At 35.8% G+C, this 25335-nt stretch overlaps 1 protein-coding gene across 5 annotated transcripts in view; it reads left to right on the forward strand.

Annotated features, from left to right (window-relative positions):
* Positions 1 to 25335, forward strand: part of VPS13A (vacuolar protein sorting 13 homolog A) — a 229371-nt gene that overhangs the window by 110354 nt on the left and 93682 nt on the right. For all 5 annotated transcript variants that reach the window (XM_032866682.1, XM_032866681.1, XM_032866680.1 and 2 more), the window contains exons 32-35: positions 5243 to 5410; positions 6760 to 7064; positions 16432 to 16579; positions 19944 to 20094. In XM_032866682.1, coding sequence (XP_032722573.1) covers positions 5243 to 5410; positions 6760 to 7064; positions 16432 to 16579; positions 19944 to 20094 — 772 coding nt within the window. The remainder of the gene's footprint in view (positions 1 to 5242; positions 5411 to 6759; positions 7065 to 16431; positions 16580 to 19943; positions 20095 to 25335) is intronic.

Here is a 25335-nt window from a genome sequence, read left to right on the forward strand (position 1 = left end):
TTTTTTTGACCAGTCTGACTAGACATTTATCAGTTTTATTGATCTTTTTAAAGAACCAGCTTTTGGTTCAGTTCATTTTATTTCTCCTCTTTATTTTCTACCTCCAGCTTGCTCTGGAATTAACTTCTTCTTTTCCTAATTTCTTAAGGTAGAAGCTTAGATTATTGATTTGAGATCTTATTTTCTAATACAGGCATTTACTACTATAAATTTTCCTTTAAGCACTGCTTTAGTTATATCTTACAAAGTTAGAGATGTTTATTTTTATTTAACTTAAAGTATTTTCTAATTTCTCTTACAACTTTATCTTTTACCCATGGTTTATTTAGAAGTATGTTGTTTAACCTCCAAATATTTTGAGATGTTTTTCAGATATCTTTCTGTTACTGATTTCCAGTTTAAATCTGTTGTCAGAGAATAAACTTGTTTGGTTCTTTTAAACTTGTTGGTGTTTGTTTTATGGGCCACAAAACATGAATGCTCCAAGTACAATTGAAATTATTGTGTATATCTGGGTGTCACTGGGTTGAATGTTCCATAAATGTCAGAGCATGTAGGTTGGTTGGTAGGATTCTTCAAGCTATCAATCTTCTGTTTATTAGTTCTGTTGATCATTAAGGAAGGATTGTTGAAGTTTCAACTGTGGATTTCTCTGTTTCTCCTTTCACTTATCTTAATTTTTGCTTCATATGTTGATAGATCTCATATATAGAATTTTTATACCTTCCGGGTTAATTGGCCCTTTTGTGATTATGAAGTATCTCTTTGTCCTTGGTAGTTGCCCTTATTCTGAAGTCGGCTTTGGAAGTAATATAGCCACTCCAGATTTCTTCGGTGTTTGTAGTGTATATCTTTTTCTATCCTTTCACTTTTAATCTGTCTTTGTATTTAAGGTGGGTTTCTCAGAGGCAGCATGTATTTCAGTCTTACTTCTTTATCCAGTCTGACAATCCCTGACTTTTAATTTGTGTCTGGGCCATTTAAAAAAAATCCAGTTATGGATATGGTTGGTTTGAAATTTGCTCTGTCTCTAATCATTTTCTGTTTTCTGGTTGCTTTGTCTTTCCTTCATTTAACCTAGTTTTGGATTAATTGTTTGTCATTGATTTTATGATTTCCTTTGTGTTTACAATACATATTTTTAATCATAGTGTACCTTGTACAAATGTTTTACCACTTAATGAATAGGTATATCTTATAATACTACCAATTCCTAATTCTCATTTTCCGTGGCATTTTTGTCCTGTGTCATATTTTTATGTAAACTGAAAATCCATAATACATACGTACTGATTTTGGTTTGGTCAGTTTTCTTTAGAGCGGTTAATTTTTTTAAAAAAGATCTTGTATATTTAAGTTCACTCTAGCCATCGCTGAAACTAATTTCTTCATGTAGCTTCAAGTTTCTGTCAGTTTTGTTTCTCCTTGAAGAACTTTATCATTTCTTATGATGCCAGTCTGCTGGTAATGGATTCTCTCAGCTTTTTGGGAGAAGGAGGGATGAGAATTGGAGAGAAAAAAAATTTTATTTCACTTTTATTTCCAGTTTGGAATTTTTGCTGGGTATAGGATTTTGTGTTGATAGGACTTTTTTCCCTCCCATTACAAACTCTTAAAAGATGTGACTGCGTTAGTCTTTCTTATACATGGTTTTGACAAGAATTTTGCAATATATCTTTTTTCCTTTGTACATATTTCTCATTTTTATCTGCTTTCAGGATTTGTATATGGTGGGTCTAGGTGTATGTACGTATATTTTAATATTTGTTATTTTGGGGATTTTCTGAGCTTCTTGGATTTGTCTACATTATTTTTCATTATCTTTTCAAATAGTTCTTTTGCCTCGTCTTCTTTCCTCCTCACTCCTTTTCCTTTTCTGTCCCTTTCTTGTTCTTACTCTTCTTAGATTCCAAAAATTCTTAGTAGTTTCTTGTTAGGTATTTTCCCACAACCTTTGAATCATCTGTTCAACCTTTTCCCCATGTTTTCCCTCCTGTTTCAGTTTGGATAATTTCTGTTAAGCTATTTTTAAGTTCCCTGATTTTTATCCTTGGCTCTGTTGAATCCACATATTAACCTGTAGAAGATATTCTTCATCTCTGTTACCAAGCTTTTTTTAAAAATTGTTAATATTTTCTCGATTCTCCTTTCTTTTATCAGTTTCTTTGCTGATACTCATCTGCTCATGCATGTTTTCCACCTTTTTTACTAGAAGCATTTACCATATTAATCATGGGAACTTAAAATTCACTGCCTGAAAGTTCCAACATCTTTGTTACAGGCAGGCCTGATTCTGTTGATTTCTTTGTCATTTGCTGGGTTTTGTTTTTCCTTGCTTTTTGTGGTATTTCTTAGTTACTGATCAAATGTGAGAGATCATGTATGAGACATATACTGAAATGAATAGTATTTATGTCTGATAATGGGCACATTTTCTGCTAGGCTGTAGCATAGAAGTTGAGACAATTTAATGGAGAGCTGAGCTGGGTTTGAGTTTTCTTGTGTAATGATTGCCTTCATTACACCACTACTTCAGATTCCTTCAGCTGTATTTTGTACTTAGGTTAGGGGACTTTGCTCTTGGAATGCTGCTCTGTGCTCTGCATTTGATCTTCCTTCTATTTCCGTACCTTAGAAATTTCTCTTTCTGTACTCTGGACTGTTTCTTTGATGATAGTTTACTGCTACTTTTTCCTCAGTGCCTTCAGGCTTGATGGTGAGTATTTTGTTGGGGAAGAGGTGTTTTGGGTAGGCTTGTCAGTTGTCACAGTCCTGTTTCAGTCTTAGCCACACCTGTTCCTTTAGGTTTCTAAAATGCGTCACTCTTGGGGCGCCTGGTTGGCTCAGTCAGTTAAGCATCTGACTCTTGATTTCAGCTCGGGTCATGATTCCAGGGTCCTAAAATTGAGCCCTGTGTTAGGCTCCACACTCAGCAGGGAGTTGCTTCTCTTTCTCTCTCCCTCTACCCTCCCCCTACTTGCATTCAGTCTTTCTCTAAAATAAGTAAATCTTAAAAAAAAAAAAAAAAATAGGGCATTCTTGATGAATCTGTCCCTCTTTTCCGTGGCATCTGACTCATATCTTTGGTAGTTCTGTGTGGGAGAGAATATTCTTCCCTGCCCTAGGAGAAGGTGACCTAGAATACTGTGGCCCCTAGACAGTTTCTCCCCAGGGGTGTAGAAGGAGTTTTCTTTTATCCTAGCCCCTGAGGTGCAGTATCTTCACCTGTTTCTTTCTTTCTTTCTCTTTCTTTCTTCCTTCCTTCCTTCCTTCTTTCCTTCCTTCCTTTCTTTCTTTTTTAATTGTAACTCTTTTTTTTTTAAGATTTTTTTTATTTATTTGACAGATGACAAGTAGGCAGAGCAGCAGGCAGGCAGAGAGGGGAAAGCAGGCTCCCTGCTGAGCAGAGAGCCCGATGCAGGGCTCAGTCCCAGGACTCTGGGATCATGATCTGAGCTGAAGGCAGAGGCTTAACCCACTGAGCCACCCAGGCACCCCACCTGTTTCTGAGGGCAACATAGTATTGCCTTTCTCCTAGGTTTATTTTATTTAATTTTATTTTTAAAGATTTTTTTATTTTAGAGAGAGAGTGTATGAATGGGGGGATGGGAAGGGAAGGAGGAGAGAATCCTCAAGCAGATTCCCCACTGAGTGCAGAGCCCTAGGCAGGGCTGGATCTCAGGATCCTGAAATCATGACCTGAGCCGAAACCCAAAAGTCAGATGCTAACCGACTGAGCCACCTAGGCGCCCCTCTCCTAGTTTCTTCAGGTTCTGTTTTGAGAAGAGAATAATTCTGCTAGTCTTTTGGCTCTTTTTGCAGTGAAGACTTCTCCCTCTTGCAGGGTCATAACCAAGGAAAGCTTTCTCTCTCCTTCTCCTCTGCCTCCATATTTCTCATAAGCTCCCAGCAAAGAGCTCCCAGTGAAGTCCTTGCAACTGGGAGTGAATTCCTCTCGGGGTCTGTGGCTGCCAGAGATTCTGTATCTCTAATTAGTCCATAGCCCACCTTTACCATTTTAGCTGAATTCTCCTTATCTAGCTTGTACCTGGCATCTTTTTATCCTTCCCCTTAACACAGGTAAACTCAAGTGCTTGTATTCTGTCTCTCCTGAAAGTACTTTTTTAATCCTTAGATTTTAGACTGCTCGTTTAGCTTGTAGCCTCCAATTTCTAATGGTTTTTAAGAAAAGTTATGATTTTATAGTTTATCTGGTTCTTTGTTGTTGTTGTTGCTGTTAAGGTTTGGAATGGGCCTCTGCCCTAGCCTTCTACATCTGAGACAGAAGCAGAGCTCCTGTAGACTCTTTTTAACCTCATCTTGCACCTCAGCCTTCAGGGTGTCTTAATTTCTTTGGTTCTTTAGGTTTACTTTATTCCATGTTGGAAATCATTTGCTTGATAATGGCTCTTCAGCTTTTTGCCTTCTAGCATTTCGGAGGGTCAGGAAAGCTATAAACCAAATTGGTTGATGATAATATCCCACTTCTAAAATATTTTTGACATTTCACTTGTGCTGTTGTCTCTGCCATTTTTCACTAGTATTGCAGAACTTGAGATTTCAAACTGCTATAGGTAACTCTTGTTTAGCAGGTGAGCTCACCTTCCACAAACTTGTAAGAGAAGTATAGTGACGGGAGGAGACTCTTGGAAGAATCTGGAAAACCTATTCACATATCTCAAATCAAGAGAAGTAGGTTTCATTAAGTCGCAGAGGTGCAGTGTTTTTCAAACTTTTTATAGTGACCAGGTAACATATTCGTATGGCAACTCTAATATACAAGTATACGCACTAAATGAAAATGTATAGTCTGATCGTTTTTCTTCAGTTTTCCCCACTAAAAAAAATGTTGGGCCAGTCCTACTAAACTGATTTCATGATCCACAAAGGAAGCTGGCATCTCCAATTTGAAAAACTGTGCAGTACAGGTTCTGACAAAGGTGTTGGGGGCCCCTGCATGGCTCAGTCAGTTGAGCATCCAATTCTTGATCTCAGCTCAGGTCTCAATTTCAGAGTCGTGACTCCGGGTCCTGCCTGGAGCTCTGCACTGGGCCTGGGGCCTATGATAAAACAAAACAAACAAAAGGAAGTGTTAGAATTACTGCTCTATTTGCACTTGGTTGGCTTTAATACCTGGAAGATTTTCCAAATATGTGTGTATGTTTCTTTACTTTGTGTTTATTTTTGTACTGAAAGCACATTTCAAAAGTGGATTTTGACAGTTGAATTTTCTCTCATTAAGGCTGTTTACATCACTGGAAAAGAAGTGTTTAGCTTCAAAATGATTTCTTTTGTGGATGCAACTGCTGGTTCGGCATACACAGATATGAATGTGGTTGACATTCAAGTTAATTTAACTGTTGGTTGCATTGAAGTAGTTTTTGTCACAAAATTTCTTTATTCTATATTGGTAAGTATGTTAATAAATTTTTTTTTATTTTTTCCTACTAGTTGGAAATTGCCTGATGTCAGACATGGGTAAAGAGCAAAAATTCCTTACCTTTTTTTTTTTTTCCTGATTTTTCATAGTTTTCTGGGTATCCTTTATTTGACTAAAATGCGTAGTGTGTTATATTTGTATAAAATCATTTTCAAATAGGAATAGTCCAGTTAATTCAAACATGCATACTGATGTATTAAATATATGTACAGTATAAACTATAGGATTTGTTATATATATTAATTGAATTCTTTATTTTACTTATGATTGGTTTAAGTCACTTTACCTGACTTATAATTCTAATTAAAAATACTAAATACATAATTGAAGTTTATTTTGGTCTCACGGAAACGTTATAGAAATTATATTTTCAATTGCATATTATAACTGTGATCATCTGGGGCTTTAAAGAGTTTAGAATTAGTCTTTGTATGATACCACCATGAGATGTTTGAGTTCTTTCTCTCCTTCTCATAGTCTTTTTCCCCTATGGTTTTCCCTTGCTGTCTGCGATAATTTTTTCTTTTGAGTTTCATACCTGTCTCTCTGACTTAAGTATTCACTTTTAAAAAAAATATTGTCTCTAAATTTTGGTGTATAAATTAAATAATCAGTTGATTCTAAATAAATAATGTTGCTATTTTTGTGATCTTTTAAATTGAGGTTACAGTGCAATTTTTCCTATAGCCATTAATTTTTTTTAATATACAAATACTAAAAATGAACAAGCATCCTTGGTCTAATTTTGATTTATTTTTATAAATAAATAAATATTTACTTTTACTTTTAAATATTTACCTTTTACTCAAAAATTACTGAAAATAAATTTTTTTGAAACATGAAAATGAAGTATAATTTTATTCTAGATATAGTTTATGTTACTGAAGTATTTTCTAGAGTTCAGAATTAAAAAAAAACTTTATAGAGTTCTTGACAAACATTTTATTATTTTTTCAGTTACTTTTTATCTTATAAAGACGCTATCTGTCCATTGAGGTTCTATATGGAAATACAGTATGCTTGCTTAGCCTTAGGGAAAGTGCTGTCATAAAGGGAAAGAGTTGTCAGTGAAACCTTGCAGTGTTGCTCTTTTCCACGGGCAAGATTTTTGTTTTTGACTATGTTTCTGTATCCTGGTGTTTCTCAACTTTTACTGCGGAAAATGGAGATCTAATACAGACATCCAGACTTTGTATAAAGAATGTTTGGTTGTACCAAGAAAAAATTTTTGTCTTGGAGGTGAAATCATAAACATGAAGATACATTTAACAATCATTCATTAATGATAACCATTAGGAAATAATTCTGTTATCTTTTAGGCTTTTATAGATAATTTTCAAGCGGCTAAACAAGCCTTGGCTGAGGCTACTGCTCAGGCAGCAGGAATGGCTGCTACTGGTGTAAAAGAATTGGCACAGAGGAGTTCTAGAATGGCGCTGGATGTTAACATCAAAGCCCCAGTGGTGGTCATCCCACAGTCTCCAGTTTCTGAAAATGTTTTTGTTGCTGATTTTGGACTAATAACAATGACAAACACATTCCATATAATAACAGAGAGCCAGAGTAACCCCCCACCTGTTATTGATCTGATAACAATAAGGCTGAGTGAAATGCGGCTATACAGGTAAGCTTTTCTTAAGTACATTTGTAGAGAATACAATCTTTTTCAAACTTTTTACATTAAAGGTTTTGGTATCCTGAGTCTTCTGTCCACAAGGACATTTTATTTTATATAACTATACTTAATTTTGAGATTTTTCTCTTACCCAGGCTTTTTGGCAAGATCTTTTACTCCTTGGGTAATTAGGAACACCGTACAATTTGTTATCTGAGGATGTATATTTGTGCTTATTTGTAGTTCTTTGTAAATTACGAGGTCTTGAAAAAATGGGAGAATTTCTAATATAATACATTTATTTACTTTTTAAATACAGCATTAGCCAAACTAAGCTTCATGCTGTGGATCTGATGCTCTAATTTAAAATAAAATAAAACACAGTAGAATAATCAAATGTAACCACTGGGCCTAGGATTATAAATTATGAGAATAAGTGAATCTCCTAATACAAATTAGGAGAAAAAGAGAATAAGTGAATAGTTCCAGAACTATTTAACTTTGTTTCCATGCAATTTCTAATCACCTATTCTGGATTTAGCACTTTGTTTTTCTTTTCTGACTTGGATCCATCTCTGTTTATACCACTCACTTACCCTCTTCTTCCTGTCTTTTTTCTTTGGTCTTATTTTCCTTGTCTTATTCCCCTTACTTTGCTACCTCTACTTCTTTTTGACCTCTGGCTAGTCTAGCTCCCTCTGGCCCCTCTTTCTTTCTTTTTTTAAATTTAAAATTTTAATTTTAGTTTTAATTTTTTTTCTTTTAATTTTTAAGTAAACTATATGCCCAACTCATGACCCTTAGATCAAGAGTCACGTGTTTTACCGAATGAGCCATCCAGGTGCCCCTGACCCTTCTTTCTATTAGTTGAATATTTTTAAGGCAGCTGTATTGAGATACAGCTGTGTATAAATTGCATATCTTTAAAATATGTAATAAATTGCATGTAATAAATTGCATATCTTTAAAATAGACATTTTGAAAAGTTTTGACATGCATACATGTGTGACAGTTTGTGTACAATTGTAGTATTTCTTAAGTATTTGGTAGAATTCACCATTGAAGCCATTTGGGCCTTGAATTTGCTAGTGGGAGATTCTCAACTGCAATTTCCATTTCTTTAATAAACTCAGGACTATTAAAATTATTTTTTTTTCTTAAGTGATCTTTAATTTTTTTCCCAAGAAATTTGTTCATTTCATCTCAGTTGTAAAATTTTATGGCATAAAGTGTCCATAATACTCCTTTATTCATTACTATCTATAGTGATATCATCCCCATTATTCTTGATATTTATAATATATGTTATTTTACTGATCTTAATGAACTACCTTTTGATTTTCTCTCTTGTTTTTCTCTTTTCTTTTTCATTGATTTCTTCTTTGATATTTATTATTTCTTTCTGCTTACTTTGGGTTTAATTTTGCTCTTTTTGTAGGTATCTTCTGGTGGTAGCTAAGATTACCACTTTGAACATTTCTTATCTAATGTAGGCACTCAACGTTAAAATTTCAGAGTTCCTCTCTGTAGCTCTCTTCTTTCTGGCATTTTACCATATGTACTCAACTGTCTTGTTCTTTTTCGACTCTCACCTCTGTCTTCTCAAGTTGTGGACTTTGCTGGTTTTTTCCTGGCTTACCCCTCCCTTTGCCATGGCTTGTAAATTATCTCAAAGCAATGAAAGTTGGGGCAGTCACAGGGCTCACCTTGTTTTAATCACCTCTCAGGAATGACAGTTGCCTGATGGTCTGTGTCTTAAAAACTACTTTTTAATGTACTTTATGTGGATTTTCTTGATGAGGGGGAGTTGTTGTTTCAGGCAGGATGAGAAACTTGGTTCATATTATTTCATCTTGGATGGAAGAAGAGATTTTCATCAATTGAGTATTTACATACTTATTAAGCACTTAGAATATCCCAGGTACTGTGCTAGGAAGTATAATAATGAGCAGTCTTTATAAAGGATGAATAAATAGTACCTATCTCATTGTTGAGGTGGGCGTTATTTAATGAATTTATCGAGCTGATGCACAAAACTAGAATCACGTTTAGATTTTGGAAGGGTTGTAGAAAACTGAGTGAAAAGGACACAATACTGGAGGTTGAAAGAATGGTTTACTAACAACTGGAGTGATTCACATATGAATTATATGTAATGCTGTCTAGGGTAGGGAAGTGAGGTGGTAGAGAACTAACCAGTTAAGAGCAATTTAAAAGTAGAATTTATAGTAAGAGATTGTTGAATGGACATTTGGGTTCAAGGAGAGAAGGTAATTTGACTTTGGGTTGCGGGTTTGTAAAATTCAGTATTTGGCAATAATGCAGTTCACTGAGATAAGATAGAGCAATGCAGAAAAAAACAGTTGAGTGGAGACACTGAGCTCTCTAATGAGCAAAGTAACTTGGAAGTTTTCTGACTTTGATATAGAGATACACAGAAAAAGATTGGAAGGCACTTGGACATATTTGTGTAGATCTTAGGGTGTTTGGACTTCCAGATTTGGGAGTCCTTAGTAATATTTAGGTAGTTATTAAAGCTAATACACAGTTTATAGAGTGGAGCATATGGGACAGAATGCTCACAAATGCCAATACATAAGGTATATATATTACTCAAAGGAGACTGAGAAAGAGGAGGCAGAGAGATGGGGGGCAATCCAGGACGGTATGTTGAGACGATGTTGAGGACTCTGTTGATACTTACTGTTAACCATGAATTAGTAGCACCTGATATTTTCTTAATGTAGTACTTGATATCTGGGGTTAGATTGAGGAAAGACTGATTTTGTAATAAACAGATGTGACTCAAGGTAGTGGGACAGGATTGCTAAATATTGACAGTCATGTTGATGGATAATGGAGGTGGAAGAAATCAAAGACAAGAGGGTACTGATAAAGTAAAAGAATGTAGAAAGGGGTTTATAAACTAGAGATGCATTAATCTCAGAGTCTTAAGAATAAACACTGACTAGTTGTTGATTGATTAAAGCAAGAAGTATAAGGTGGTAAACCTGGTTGATATTACGCTTAAAGGAATATGAATAAGTGGGGAGTATGATTGCAAATTAAGGAAAATTATTTCTATACCTCTTAACCCTGAGATTATTAGGGTGTTGGAGAAAAATTGGCCTCTACTTAATTGAGCTCCATGGAAAGCCAGGTTTCAGTTAAGGTAATGCGTTTAGTGCAAACATTGGAAAATGTAGAGTGATTAGTTCAGCCAAGTCCAGAGAATTAAAAAATCATAGGAAAAAATTGAGGTGAGAGACTTCTATTTTAGTAATAGACTAAAGAGAAACAATTTAAGCTTTAGATGGATCTTTAACTTTTAAACTGTATGAAAATCTAAATTTACAAAAAAAGATTATAAATCTATAATCACATTTTGCCTTATTTCAAGAAATGATAAGTATAAATTAGGTGTGAGCCTATATTACAAATAGATTTTTTTGAAAAAAGCTCACTAATTATCTCTAGAGCATTAGAAAATACTATTTTTATGTCCAAAAATGAGTTAACTTTTTATTGAAGAAATACATAAAATCATATTAGTATGAACAGAAAAGATTGCTGACAATATGACTACCCGAAGCTAAGTATTATGAATAACTTGGTCTGTTTCTTCTAGTTCATTATTTCTGCACATATATTTGAGTAAAATCATTGCTTATTTTGGGTCATAAATTCATTTTTCCCTTAACAGTATGCTATAAGTATTTTTCCATGTTATTTTGAGTACATTTTTTCCCTAAATATTTTATTTTGCAGGTTTTTAAAAATTCATTTGCCTATTGTTAGAAAGTTAATTTGATTCTGGGTTCTTTTGCTGTTATAAATAACACTATATTGATGATTGATATAATTTTTCATCAATAGTTACATGACATTCTACTCATATCTTTAGAATAATTCATTTCCCCCAGATGAATTTCTAGAAATAGAATTACTGAGTTATAGAGTATAAGCAATTTTCCCTGAAATAATTTTAAAATTACTGGTTTTTGGCAATTCAGTTTGGTTATAGCTTCAGAGTAAAGCACATAAAGACAAATAAGTATTTAATATTTGTGACCACCTCTGTTGAAATCATTTTGTTGCAAAGCTATTAATTGCAATGTAAAATTTAAAAAAGATACTCAGAATATTTATATGAGGAAAATTATAAAACTTAACCAATGGCCAGAAAGAAATCTTGAGTAAATGTGGAGAGAATATTTCTTAGACCTAATATTATAGAGATGTCTGTTTGCATACATTAATTTATACATTTAATCCATTCTCAATAAAAATCAAATAGCAGTTCTTTTTAAAGTCTTTCAAAGATTATTGGGAAAATTTTTTTTTGAAATATAAATAGGAGAAAAGATGTCTCAAAAATTTCTTTAAAGAAGAAATTGAGATAGGGAATAGAGACATCATAACATTTGAGGTACTACTAAAATAGATTGGATTGTATTAAATACTTCTAAAATATATTATGAAGTAAAATGATTAAAATAATGGAACAGAAGAGAAAGCCAGCTGTTGACCACGTGTATATTTGTAACCTCTTCATTCATATATGTATAATCAATCCTATTGTTCAGATTTCATGTTTGTGAATTTTCCAACTCGCTGAAACCTATTTGTAACCCCAAAATCAATACTCGATATTTTACAGTTATTTCTACATGTGCATAGCCATAAGAAATGTTGGTCTCCCAAAGACTATGTTACCAACTGAGGTGTCAAACAAAGTGACATTCTGCCTTCTTATTTTAGGAAATAATTGTACAGCACATGACATATTGCAGTTATCTAAGTGAAGGACTGGCAATAAGCGTAGAATAAACATAGTTTCTTCTTTCGTGAATCTTTTTTTCTAATTGAAACTGCAGACAAGACAATAAACTATTACAATACTATTAGATAGAATCTGAGAGAGCATAGGAAGGGTGTTGACCCCAGATATTGGGTGGTACTGATAAGGAGAATTTTTTTAAGGAAGTAAACTTTTGACATAGCAATTAATGTTTCTTGCAGTTTGTCCAGAAGAAGAAATTTATTTGAAGATATGTACAAAGATAATCCAAGTATTTATTATAGTGAAGAATTAAAAACAATGTAACTTTTTAACAACAGAAGGTTGATAAAGTGACTTATGTTATTGCCCTATAACACACACCTATTAAAATTGCATATGAGGAATTTCCAGAGAAAAATGGTAGAGTAGGAAGATCCTAGGCTCACCCCTTCTTATGGATAAAGCTAGATAACACCCCCAATCAGTAAAATAACCCAGAAAATGACCTGAAGACTCGAAGAACAGACTCCACAGCTAAATGTAGAGAAGAGGCCACATCAAAGAGCATAGGAGGGGTGGAGACATGGTGGGGAGCCAGACTCACTTTCAGGGCTACCTATCCATACGAAGGAGGGACACTCACGGTCTTGGAGAAGGGAGAGATACAGATCCCACCACAGGCAAAGGGGACCCCACTGAGAAGATGAATCTTTACAGCATTTGGCTTCGAAAATCACAGGGGCATAACTTAGCAATTTCTTAATAATCAGTGGGGCTTAATACCTGGAACTTTAAAAATCCACAGGCTTGGCTCTAGGAGAGCCAGAGCACAATGGGAGGCTGAGTACCCACCATCAAAGAGACAGCAAAACAAACAGCCCCCTTGAGATACAGCACAGAAGCAGCAATTTGTAAAATGTCAAGAGTATATAAGAAGGAGATTTATTTACTAGTCTCAGAGTATGTGCAGAAGGGATAAGGGGTGTTTGGGAGTCTTATGCAAGAACAAATAAGCTGACTGTTGCCATTACCCTCCCCTGCACCACAGCCAAGATACATGGACACTTGTGGTAACCAGCATAGCACAGACACTCTCCACCAGCTTGCTGATCATACGCCCTGTTCCTGCATGCTCTGCAGACCCACTCCAGCCATCCTGGCTGGGCAGTTTTCCTAGTTGGTGGGAGGTCCCCTTCCATAGCAGACCAGTGCACACCTTGCTGGCAGCGCACACACTCTGCCCCCGCATTCTCCGCTGGATCTTCCCTCTCCAACGTGCCCTTGGCAGGAGTCCATCCAAAGAGGTGACACAGGCCTGGCAGTGTGCAAGCAGCTCCATCAAGGGCCAGCACCATTCCAAAGTGACTCTTGCAGCAGGGTGAAGGGAAATAACCGCACACGCACACCAGTTCACCTATGGCCTCAGCAGTAGCCTGGGGGCAGACATCTAGTCTGATTTCAGGACCCCCCCACTAACAGATGCTTCTCAGGGACAGTACAGGGAGAGGTTCCTGTAGTTCAGCTCTAGCACTGCTCTGCCAAATACCTGGTCTGACCCAAGTTAATAGGAATCTCTAGACTGGACGACTAGACAACACAGGGACCAAACTCTGCCCACAATAGGCAAAGAGTCATCTCACGCAACTGGACTGATGGTAAGTTCAGCTCAGTCAATAGTGTAGGGTGCATAGGACACCTAGAGGATGCTCCTGAAGCACCGCATTCTGGTGAACAAGGGACATTGCACTGTAGGACACTACAGGACTTCTTCATAAGGCCATGACTTTGAAGAGTAGGAGACATAGCTGATTTTCATAACACATGGAAACAGACACAGAGTTAGACAAAGTGAGGAGATAGAGGAATATGTCCCAAATGAAAGAGCAGGACAAAAGTCACAAGAGCCAAACAAAACGGAGATAATATACCTGACAGAATTTAAACTAATGGTCATAAAGCTACTCATTGGACTTGAGAAAAGAAGGGAGGACTTCAGTGGAGAACTTTAACAAAGAGAAATGACAGAACCATTCAGAAATTAATAACTCAATAACTGAAGATTAAAATACATGAGAGGGAATAAATAGATTAGAGGAAGCAGAAAGTTGGATCTCCGGCCTGGGGCACAGAGCAGTGGAAAGCAATCAGAGAGAAAAGAGTAATAAAAAAATGAAAGTAGATTAAGGGAACTCAGCACCACCGTGAAGGATAATAACATTCATACCATCAGGATTCCAGAAGGGGAAGAGAGAAAAGGTGGCAGAAAATTTGAAGAAATAATAGCTGAAACCTTCCCAAACCTAGGGGAAAGAAACAGAAATCCAGATCCAGGAAGCAGAGAGAGCCCCCAGCAAAATCAGCACAAGAAGGTCCACACCAAGACACATAGTAATTAAAATGGGGGGAAAAGTAGTGATAGAATCTTAAAAGCAGCAAGAGAACAGAAAACAGTTCCATACAAGGGAAACAAAAGCAAAAATAGCATACTGGGACTGTAGCAGAATAAAAATCTTCTGCCCAGCAAAGTAAATAACCAATAAATCAAAAGGCAATCTAGTGAATGGGAGAAGATATTTTCAAATGATAAATCTGGTAAGGGGTTATTATCCAAAATACATAAAGAACTTAATTAAGTGCACGTGCATGCACATACACACATCCATTTTTAAAAATTGACTGGAGAGGAACAGCCATTTGTCCAAAGAAGACATCTAGATGACTCCAGACACGTGAAAAGATGCCCAGCATTACTCATTATCAGGGAAATGAAAATCCTTGAGATATCATTGCATACATTGAGATATCATCACACACCTGTTAGAATGGCTAGAATCAAAAACACAAGAAGACTACAGTGTTGGTAAGGATGTGGAGAAAAAGGAACCTTTGTGCACTGTCAGTGAAAATGCAAACTGGTGCAGCTACTGTGGAAAACAGTATGGAGGTTCCTCAAAAAGTTAAAAATAGAATTGCCATATAACCCATTAATTCCACTAGTGGGTGTTTATCCAAATAATATGAAAAACAAATGCAAAAAAAGATATGCACTCCTATGTTTACTGCAGCATTATTTCTACTAGCTGCCGCCTCCTGATGGCACATGGGAGAAGAATGAGGCACAAAGAAGTTAGCTGCAAGAGAATAGGAGCGGGGGCTAAGACTGTCGACCCCCTACTCCCATTCTCTTGCAACTAACTTCTTTGTGCCTCATTCTTCTCCGTGTGCAGTCATGGAGAATAGCCAAATTATGGAAGCAGCTCAAGGGTCCGTCGATAGATGAATAAGGAAGCGGTGTGTGTGTGTGTGTGTGTGTATCAGAGTATTATAAAAATACTGATTAAAAAAATACTGAAATCTTGCTTGCAACAAAATGGATGGATCTGGAAGGTATAATGCTAAGTGAAATAAGTCATTTGGCAGAAGACAAATATATAGGATTTCACTCATGTAGTTTGAGAAACAAATGAACAAACTAAAAATAAGCATAAAAAACAGGCTCTTAACTATAGAGAGCAAACTGATGGTTACCAGAGGGAAGTTGGGTGGATAGATGGGTGAAGAAAGTGAAAGGGATTAAGAATGCACCTATCTTGATGAACACTGAGTATTGTGTAGAATTGTTGAACCAGTATATTGTACGTCTGAAACTAATAATACCACTATGTTAATTATACTGGAATTTAAAAAATTAAAAGTAATATTAAACATAAAGAATAAAACAGCATTTGAAATCGTCTTTATGAGCCTTTTAGATTTCTTAATTTATTCCCATTAAGTGGAGATTGTAAGCGTGCATGCATGAGTATAGTGTTACTCTATAGTTAATTCATAAAATGGTATGATACTAGGCATTCTGAGAGATCCCTGATGACTCCTGTATTTCTCTCCACTTGAGTAAGTGAATCTAAAATTCTGCTTCATACTTTAGTTGAACGATTTGGAATTTGTTGCCAGTTAAAATGTAAGTCCATTATTAAGTAGTAACACTTTGATGTTGTCACTTGAATGTACAGTGAAAGGCTTCTGTGAAATGGGTTAAGTAACCTACTGTTTTCATCATTCCTGAGTCAATCCTACTCTTACAAATATTTGGAAAGGCAAATAATGGTTCAACTTAATATGAAATTGCCTATATTCAACTGTTTTTCATCCACAGAAATAGAAATTTTATATGGTCTGTATGGTTTGCTATCAAGTTAAGGGGATAAGTGGTATTCTCCATACATAAGTGAGTGAATTAAGTTGTTTTTCTAATGAGGTCTTCTATAATGTTATGTTTTCCAATTATGTAGAGATAGTCCTCATTTTAAGAGTTTACTATCCAACATACATATTTTTGGCACTTTTTAACATACTGCAAAATCTTATTCTGAAGATTGATTTCTCTACAATTTGGATAACTTGAGCTCAGAGAAAGTTACCTAAATTCACAGTGGGATGTAGTATCTCTCATTTTGACTTGGGAGGCTGGGTAGATTTTATTTTTCTTTACATACAAAAATTATTGATTTTTACTATTTGTATATAGAATGATCCTTTTTTTTTTTAACTATGGGTATATATGAAACAAAACAATTTTATTTCTATTTACAGGACTCAATTTATTGATGATGCATACCAGGAAGTACTAGATCTGCTATTACCATTAAATCTTGAGGTGATTGTTGAGCGAAATTTATCTTGGGAGTGGTACCAGGAAGTTCCTTGTTTTAATATAAATGCTCAGCTAAAGCCCATGGAGGTAACTTTTTGGATCCTTGTTGATTTCTGTTTTGTTGGTTAAAAATATTGTTTGGGAACATAAGATATTTTGGTGTAGATCTTCTATATTGATTAGCTCTGTCAAAATTACTATATATAAATAGTAGCTATATTAACTCAGAATTCATTGAATGTTCTCCATTCATGCGGCGAACATTTGAATGGCTACTCTGTGTTAGATCCTATGTCATATATGGAGAGACTGTGGCAAGGAAGCTATTGCATTTTGTCCTGGCTTCATGGAATCTAATCAGTCTAATGGAAGGTTTAGCAGTCATAGTGCTCTAGAGGTGTGATAGTTAGAATATAAAAAAGTATATAGGCATGTAATTAAAATAGTTATAAATTGTAGTAAATTCCATAGAGGAAGCAAATATCAGACATGCTAAATAGTCAATTGGATATATTAATTTAGAACTTAGTGGAGAGGCTTGGCTGGACATAAATAATGTTAAAGTCATCAGCATCTAGATGGTATTTAAAGCCATGATAATATGTGAAATAACATACAGAAGGTCCTAGAAGAAAGGGAAGAGGGATGGTGCATGGGTGGCTCAGTTAGTTAAGCAGCTGCCTTCGGCTCAGGTCATGATCCCGGAGTCCTGGGAGCGAGTACTGCATTGGGCTCCCAGCTCCACGGGGAGTCTGCTTCTCCCTCTGACCTTCTCCCCACTCATGCTCTCTCTCACTGTCTGTCTCTCAAATAAATAAATAAATAAAATCTTTTTAAAAATAATGGAAGAGGCTGATGATGAAAATGGCAAATGGGTCTGTTCCTTATGCATAATTTTACCTAGTTATTGGTTGATACTGCTTCACAGATCTCTAATGTAACTATCCAAAGTTTCCTATCTTTCCTTTTGACTGCACAGAGATCAAAACTGTGTCACATGCTTTGCTAAAGTGTCAGCAGCACATACTCTGGAAGGTTACTTAAAAAGCCTATGCAACAAATCCTCTTCCCTCCTCCCACCCCCCCATTTCCTTTCTGTTTCTCTCCCCAAAAAAATACATTCAAAAAGAGAAAACCATCATTTTTAAAGGTTTCAAGTTTTAATTCAGAAATATATTTAGAGTTTAAAACATGATGATCTCAGCTGAAAATCCTTAAGCTCTTAGTGTATATGATCATATTAGACTCCCTAACTTGTAAATGCAAAGTGGCTTTTTTTTTTAAGATTTTATTTATTTATGAGAGAGAGAGGGAGAGAGCACACAAGTGGAGGTTAGAGGCAGAGGGAGAGGGAGAAGCAGACCCCTGCTGAGCAGGGAGCCTGATGCAGGGCTTGATCCCAAGACCTCCGAGATCATGACCCGAGTGGAAGGCAAACACTTAACTGACTGAGCCACCCAGGTGCCCCAGAAAGTGTTGTCCTAAGATAAAAATCAAAGTCTCTATATCTTTTAAAACAACTGGTAGAAATTTTTGAAACATAAGTAGCATGTTTCACCCAGCATACTGCACGTATCCTCTCCTTGGTAGGCCCAGGTCTTAGGCAGATCTCTGTGGGGCAGCAGGGACACCATCTGGCTTCACTCTTCCCCAGGAAGGATGCATGCAGCATGTCCAGGTGCTCGTGCAGACCATCTGTAAAGGGCTGGCGGCCTTCCAGGGCAGATGAAATTGGCTCTTCCCTGTCCTGATCCACCTGAATAGTCAGTGGATATGGACCTGGGTCTACGTATTTGACCCCTCCTGGATCAGGGAGAGGTTGGAATCAGTTACTTTAATGCATCTAGACTAAGTGCTGCATTTTGTGGTTTCTTGACTTGTCAGACATTTGGGAGTAGCAAGATAGCCTGTCCTGACTTGTAGGCCCCATGGACCAGCAGTCCTGGGATCCTTAGAGTTCTTGCAATTCTTGGACTGAGGTGTTAGCAAGAGTGAAGCGTGATCATTAATATCCATATTTTCAGGGCATTCAGTATACATGTGCCAATTAAAAGACATGGTTTAGATATGGTTGTAATATTTAACTTCAGCTTATTAATTTATATGAACATACTAGTTTTGTAATACCAGCTACAAAATAAACACAAGATGTCATGAATGAAAACACTGGACTAGTATATCTTCTTTGAACTATAGTCAGAGGAATCCTGGTACCAATAAAACTCATTTTGTGGAATTGTTTCTTTGAGATGATTAAGTGTATCAATTTAAAACTCATAGTTTTTTATTTTGTTTTGTTGTTTCACAAGATTGCTATTGTGTTTAGGTTCTCCAGAGAAACATAGTCAATAGGATGTGTGTGTGTGTGTGTGTGTGTGTGTGTGTGTGTGTGTGTGTTTGTTTATGTATACACTTGGTCTGGATACAGTAGATTGACTTCTTGATGACTCCATTTTAGCCTCTCCCTGACACTCAGGATGAGGTTTGGGAGGGGTCAAAGATGTGGTCTCCTGAGCCAGGCTGCAACAGCTGTTAACTACTTGGGTGGATCATGAAGAGCCGATTTCATCCTGGTTTGCCTGCCCCAGAAGGCGGCTGGTATTTGTAGATGGTCTGTGCATCCTGTGTGTATTCTATATACATATCATGTGTGTGACATCTTGAATAATATTGGACCAAATATGTAGGTCCTGTGATCTAGCCAAGTCGATGTAGAATTAACCATGGTAGCTTTTTTTTTTTTAATAAAGATTTATTTATTTATTTGACAGACAGAGATTACAAGTAGGCAGAAAGACAGGCAGAGAGAGAGAGAGGAGGAAGCAGGCTCCCTGCCGAGCAGAGAGCCCGATGCGAGGCTTGATCCCAGGACCCTGGGATCAACCATCATAGCTCTTATGTTGGTAATTTTAGGCTAAATTCACAAGACATGGGGAGCATGAGTTCTTTAAGTTCTTTAAGTGAATTTAAGTATGGTATTTAACCATTTAAGTCTCAGCTTCTTATACAGTCAGGATATATTCTTTATACCTATAACTTGTGAGGTTCAGATGAAACAATTTATATAAAATACATTGTGAACTATTTTTCATGATGCAGATCAACATTTTTGAGTAATTTGCATTTGTAAATCGAGGTGTTTAGTAACTAAAAAAATGCAAAATAACTAGATAAATGAAAGTTCATTTTAAAGGCTTTAAATTATTAGGTTAATTGATATGTTCATAACAAAAAACTTATTCATACTTTCATTGGTATTGACATCTAATTTCCGTACTTCACAAGGTACTGAAGATTACATGGTCATTTAGGAAACTGAATATCCTATTAGTAGAATTATCTATTGCATTAAAAAATTGGTTTGTAGAGGACTGGGATGAAACATGCTTTTCAATGTAAGCGAATTTCTAACTACATAAAGTAGTGTTAAAATAAATCTTTCTTTTCACAGTTCATTCTTAGTCAAGAAGATATAACAACTATTTTTAAAACATTATATGGCAATATATGGTACGAAGAAGGTGGTGGTGCCTCACCTGCAGGAGTAAAAGATCAGAATAGTGTTAATAGTGGGGCTACTAATGCTTCACACCATTTAGAAGGTATGTTCTTAACTTACCATTAACCTTCCCCTTCCCATCTCTAATCCCACATTTCTTCCTCCTTCCTTTCCAGTCTCTAGTTTGGGTTTTTGAAAATAAGGTTTATAGATCTTGTATAATTAGCTAATCCTATGTGGGTATCTCCAAATTGTTATTAGGCATTCTGTTTATTTTTTTTCTGTTGAATCAAAATTCCTCGTTGTGTTGTGACAAAATTCCTTCATATTTATTCTTGTTATTCCAACTGCCCTGTACATCCTTATTTTCAATTTTTCTCCCCATCCACCTCTTCTCCCTAGTTCTTAGTGCAGCCTATATCCCAGATAGAATATATTACATTAAATTAGGAGTATTGAAATATTAAGGATGTCAAGAAAGAATGATCATTACTAAATGATGAATTTCAGCAAGCATCTGGAAGATAGAAAGGTAGAGGAAGGCAGGGGGAACTGTAACTCAGAAAGAGGTTTTATCTAATACTCGATTTAATGTGGTGTGTGGAACCTGACTGGGTTCTAAGTTTAGCACCAGCACATAAGAGAGAATTGGGTCAGTTAAGGTTGCTAGGAGGACTATGCTTCGTAAGAATAGAGTTCTCATTCTGGCATTTTAGGGGATCCTCAAACCTTCTTCTCTCCAAATGACACTTACTAGTCTACCAGACCCTCTTGCAAAGCCCTGAGATAACACACACCTCTTCCATTCAGGGAGAGTCCTAACACTACACTTACGACTTTACATGAAATTCTCTTCTTACTGGATAGAATAATCAGCCCAGTCCATTATTGTTTAAATATTCACGGTTAGGTTAAGAAAATAGCAAGAAGTTAATCATAAAAGAAACCAGGATAACTGAATATTATTTTCTTAGTGAAACAGAAATAATTCAGGTAACAAGAATGTAAACAAACTCTAATTCGTAATCAGAGGATTTTGAGAATATAGAAACTGTAGCTTACCCTCACTATTTTCCACCCTCTCAAGATAAGAAAGAGTTCTTGGAACCCAAAAATATGACTGGTGAAATTTTGAAACAGAACAAATGCAGTAAGCGTGAGGTTAAAATGTAAGTACTGAGTTGGAATATATAGTTGATGTAATCTCCCATGACACAGCAGAAAAATAAGCCACAGAGACATAAAATGAGATAAAACTTACGAAGTATAGACCTTTCAAAAGTTGCAAAATCCAGAATAATAAGTGTGTTAGGAGAAAGAACTGAGAAAATGGAAGAGAAGAATCTTTCAAAGAAATGATAGAAGAAAATTTTTAGAGGTAAATAAATATTGAAATAAATTCTTGGATATAAAAAATCTAACAAGTTTCAAGCAGATGGGATAAACAAAGATTGCCCATGCAAACACATTTTCATGAAATGTCAGAACAACAAAGATCAGATTCTTAGTTTCAGAACAAAAGCAAGCTGTTTACTAGGGGCTTGAGAAAAAAGTGATTGGAATCAGAGTGCCATGAACAAAATTCAATGGGACAGGGTAGATGGATGATAAAAGACAATAGAGCACTATAGTTAGATTTCTAAGGAAAGGATTTTGAAGTTAGGATTCTATATATAGTCAAACCATAAAATGTGAAAACACAATAATTCTCAAATTTCTAGTGACTCAAAGTTTACTACTTTCATACTCATTCCTAAAGAAATTCGTTTGAAAATTTAACCTAGTGAAACAAACACGGAATCCAGGAAAAAAGACAACATGGGATCCAGAAACAATGGGCCTACCCAGAAGTGCATTGAACAGGAATCCCAAAACTTTCTATTTTATTGGGCTATTCATTACAGAGGAATTCAGAACGCCGTAAGAAAAATTTTGTAAAGTGGAAGAATGTCTTAAAAAAAATAGCATAAATTTCATATAATATGTGGAATGAGGGATTAATTAACTATATTATGTGAGTGAGATGGGAAAGGCGACATGTTTTTGGTTCCTAGGAAGGGAGAAATCTTACTGTGTAAATAAGAACGTAAAGGTTATTAACCATGTTAATGTAGAGATGAAGACATAACTGACCAAAGCTGGAAGATATGAAGATAGGACAGATAAAGGAAGTGGTAAGGACTTAAGTAGTGGGGAGCGTAAAGATAATGTCTGAAATAAAAGAAAAATAGACATTTAAGTACATTATTGTTTTAATAATTGAAGTTTGCACATACACCAAAGTGGAAGGAATAAAGGAATGAATCCATGCACACCCATCAACACAGTTTTAGCAACTGGTATCATGTGGCTGCCTAATCACAGCTTCAAGTTTTCATATTCTTCCCCCCACCCCACTAGATGATTTTAAAGCAAATCTCAGATGTTCTATCTCTAATCGATATTTAAGTAGTAAGAACTTTACTTTTTGTTTATTTTTTGTTTTTAGAAGATTTTATTTATACATTTGAGAGAGAGTGAGAAAGAGCACGAGTGGGGTGAAGGAAGGGCATAGGGAGGAGCAGACTCCCCGCTGAGCCAGGAACCCAGTGCAGGGCATGATCCCAGGACTCAGGGATCATGACCTGAGCCAAAGGCAGATGCTTAACTGACTGACCCACCCAGGCACACCAGAACTCTACTTTTTAAATGTAGTCATAGTAACATTATCACCCCTAAAATTTTAGCTATACCTCCTATATACCATGAAAATAATCCTAGTAGGCTTCATTTTCTTCTGGTGATCTCAGAAATGTTTCTTTACAAGTTTGTATTTTTTTTTAACAATGATACAGGGATCCATTCACAAAAAAGATCCAACAACTTTAAATGTAACTAATAACAGAACTTCAAAACATGCAGCAAAAATTGACAAAACTGAAGGAAGAAATATACATACAAGAATCAGTTGCGGATTTAGCATACCACTCTTACTAGTTGATAGAATATTAAAAAAAAATCAAAATACAGAGCATTTGAACACTGTTAACAAACTCACCTGACGTTAGTATAATACTACACTCAGTAATTGCAGAATGTACTTATTTCATTTTTTGTTAACGGGCTCTTGGAATTGTCACAAGGGTAAACCATTCTGGGGGCAATGAAGTTTTCTGGTCATATGGAATTCACTTAGAAGTCATGAGCAACAGGATGTCAAAAAAGCTTGAAATACTTGGACATTAAACAATTTTTAAAATTTTAAAATTGTCAAAAAAGACAAGGAAATGGGGTTCCTGGGTGGCTCAGTGGGTTAAGCCTCTGTCTTCAGCTCAGGTCATGATCTCAGGGTCCTGGGATTGAGCCCCACATCCGAAGCAGGGAGCCTGCTTCCCCCTCTCTCCCCGCCTGCCTTTCTGCCTGCCTCTCTGCCTACTTGTGATCTCTCTCTATGTCAAATAAATAAATAAAATCTTAAAAAAAAAAAACAACAAGGAAAATTAGAAAACTATTTAAACTGGAAGGTAATGAACATAAAATCTAATAAAAATTTGTGGAATGCGATTAAAGCACTGCTGAAAGAACTTTGTAGCTATATGGGGTTTGATGAGGATAGAACAGAGTTTAAAAAGATTAAAGGTTTTGCCTGGAGAAAAACCTTTAGAAGAAAAAGAGCAAATTAAATCCAAAGTAAATAAAAGGAAGCAGTATTACAGATAGGAATTGAAATCAATTGAAGAGAAGTGGACATACAGTGGAGAAAATTAGCAAAGTCAGAGATTGTTATCATTGGAAAAAATGAATAAAGTTTATGAATCCTTAATAGGACAAAGGAGTGAGAGAGAGAACAAATTATCAGTATCAGAATTAAATAGATATTGCAGATTGCTATTAAGACAATAAGGGACTATTATGGATTATTTTGTGAGAGTGAATTCTACAACTTGTTTGAAATGGACAAATTTCCTGGAAAACACAAAGTTGCCAAAGTTGACATAAGAAGAAATAAGAAGTCCGAGTAGCCCTGTATCTGTTAAAGGAATTGAATTTCAGTGATAAATTCTATTAAATATTGACATTCAAAATAATGTGTTACACAAACTCTTCTGGAAAATAAAAGGAGGGAACACTTCCTTGGCCATTTTCTAAAGCCAGCATTACCGTGGTTAAAAAAAGAAAAAGTCAGGGCTCCTGGGTGGCTCAGTTGGTTAAGCAACTGCCATCTGCTCAGGTCTTGATCCTGGAGTCTGGGATCGAGTCCCACATGAGGCTCTCTGATTGCCAGAGAGTCTCTTTCTCCCATTGTCCTCTCTCCTCTCATGCTCTCTCATTCTCTCTCTCTCTCTCTCAAATAAATAAATAAAATCTTAAAAGAAAAAGTCTTTTCAAAAAAAAAGAATATCACACATTAATATCCTTCATGAACACAGACATGGAAATTCTTAACATATTAATCATATTAATTAACAGTCATATTAATCATACTGAATCCAGCAATAAGGATATAAGATCTTCATTTTGACCAGGTGAGAATTATCTCAAAATGCAAAAGTTGGTTTAACAGCCAAAAATCAATTAATAAATTTACCAAATTAACAAAGAGGGAAAAAATCATATCTCAGTAGATGCAGAAAAAAACATTTGACAAAATTCTGCACCTATTTATGATGAAAACTAGAAATATCTAAAAGGCATACTTAATACTGAAGTGTTAAGTTTTCCCCCTAAAGTGGGCATAAGTAGAAAGTGTTCAGAATCATCATCATACCAGGTTAACTAATAGCCATGGACAGAGTTATAAGGCTAGGAGAAGGATTAAGAGGTCTATAGAGTAGAAAGAAGTAAAAATGCCTTTGATTAGATAGCCGGAAAAAAAAAAAAAAAAACAGAGGGCAAAAAAAAAAATTGTGAAAGACAAAAATTTATACGGTCTGATTTCAAAATTTGCAGTAAATCTAAAACAAGTTAGCATAGACAGATTTGTAAAACTGAAGAGTCCAGAAAACCCACAAGTAGAGTCAACTGATTTTCAACAACAAAGACTAGTCAATAGAGAAAGGATAAACCTTTTAACAGGAAATACTGAAGCTTGTCCTTTAATGCCATACACAGAAATCAATTTGAGATGGATGAAAGACATATTTGAAAGCCAAAACTTTGTTTTTTTTTTTTAAAGATTTTATTTATGTATCAGAGAGAGGGAGGGAACACAAGCAAGGAGAGTGGCAGGCAGAGGGAGAAGCAGGATCTGTGATGAACAAGGATCCCTATGTGGTACTCAGTCCCAGGACTCTGGGATCATGACCTGAGCTGAAGGCAGCCGCTTAACCAACTAAGCCACCCAAGCTTCCTTGATAGCTAAAAC

This window comes from Lontra canadensis, unplaced genomic scaffold, assembly GCF_010015895.1.
Source record: "Lontra canadensis isolate GAN:19392208 unplaced genomic scaffold, GSC_riverotter_1.0 scaffold31, whole genome shotgun sequence".
NCBI lineage: Eukaryota > Metazoa > Chordata > Mammalia > Carnivora > Mustelidae > Lontra > Lontra canadensis.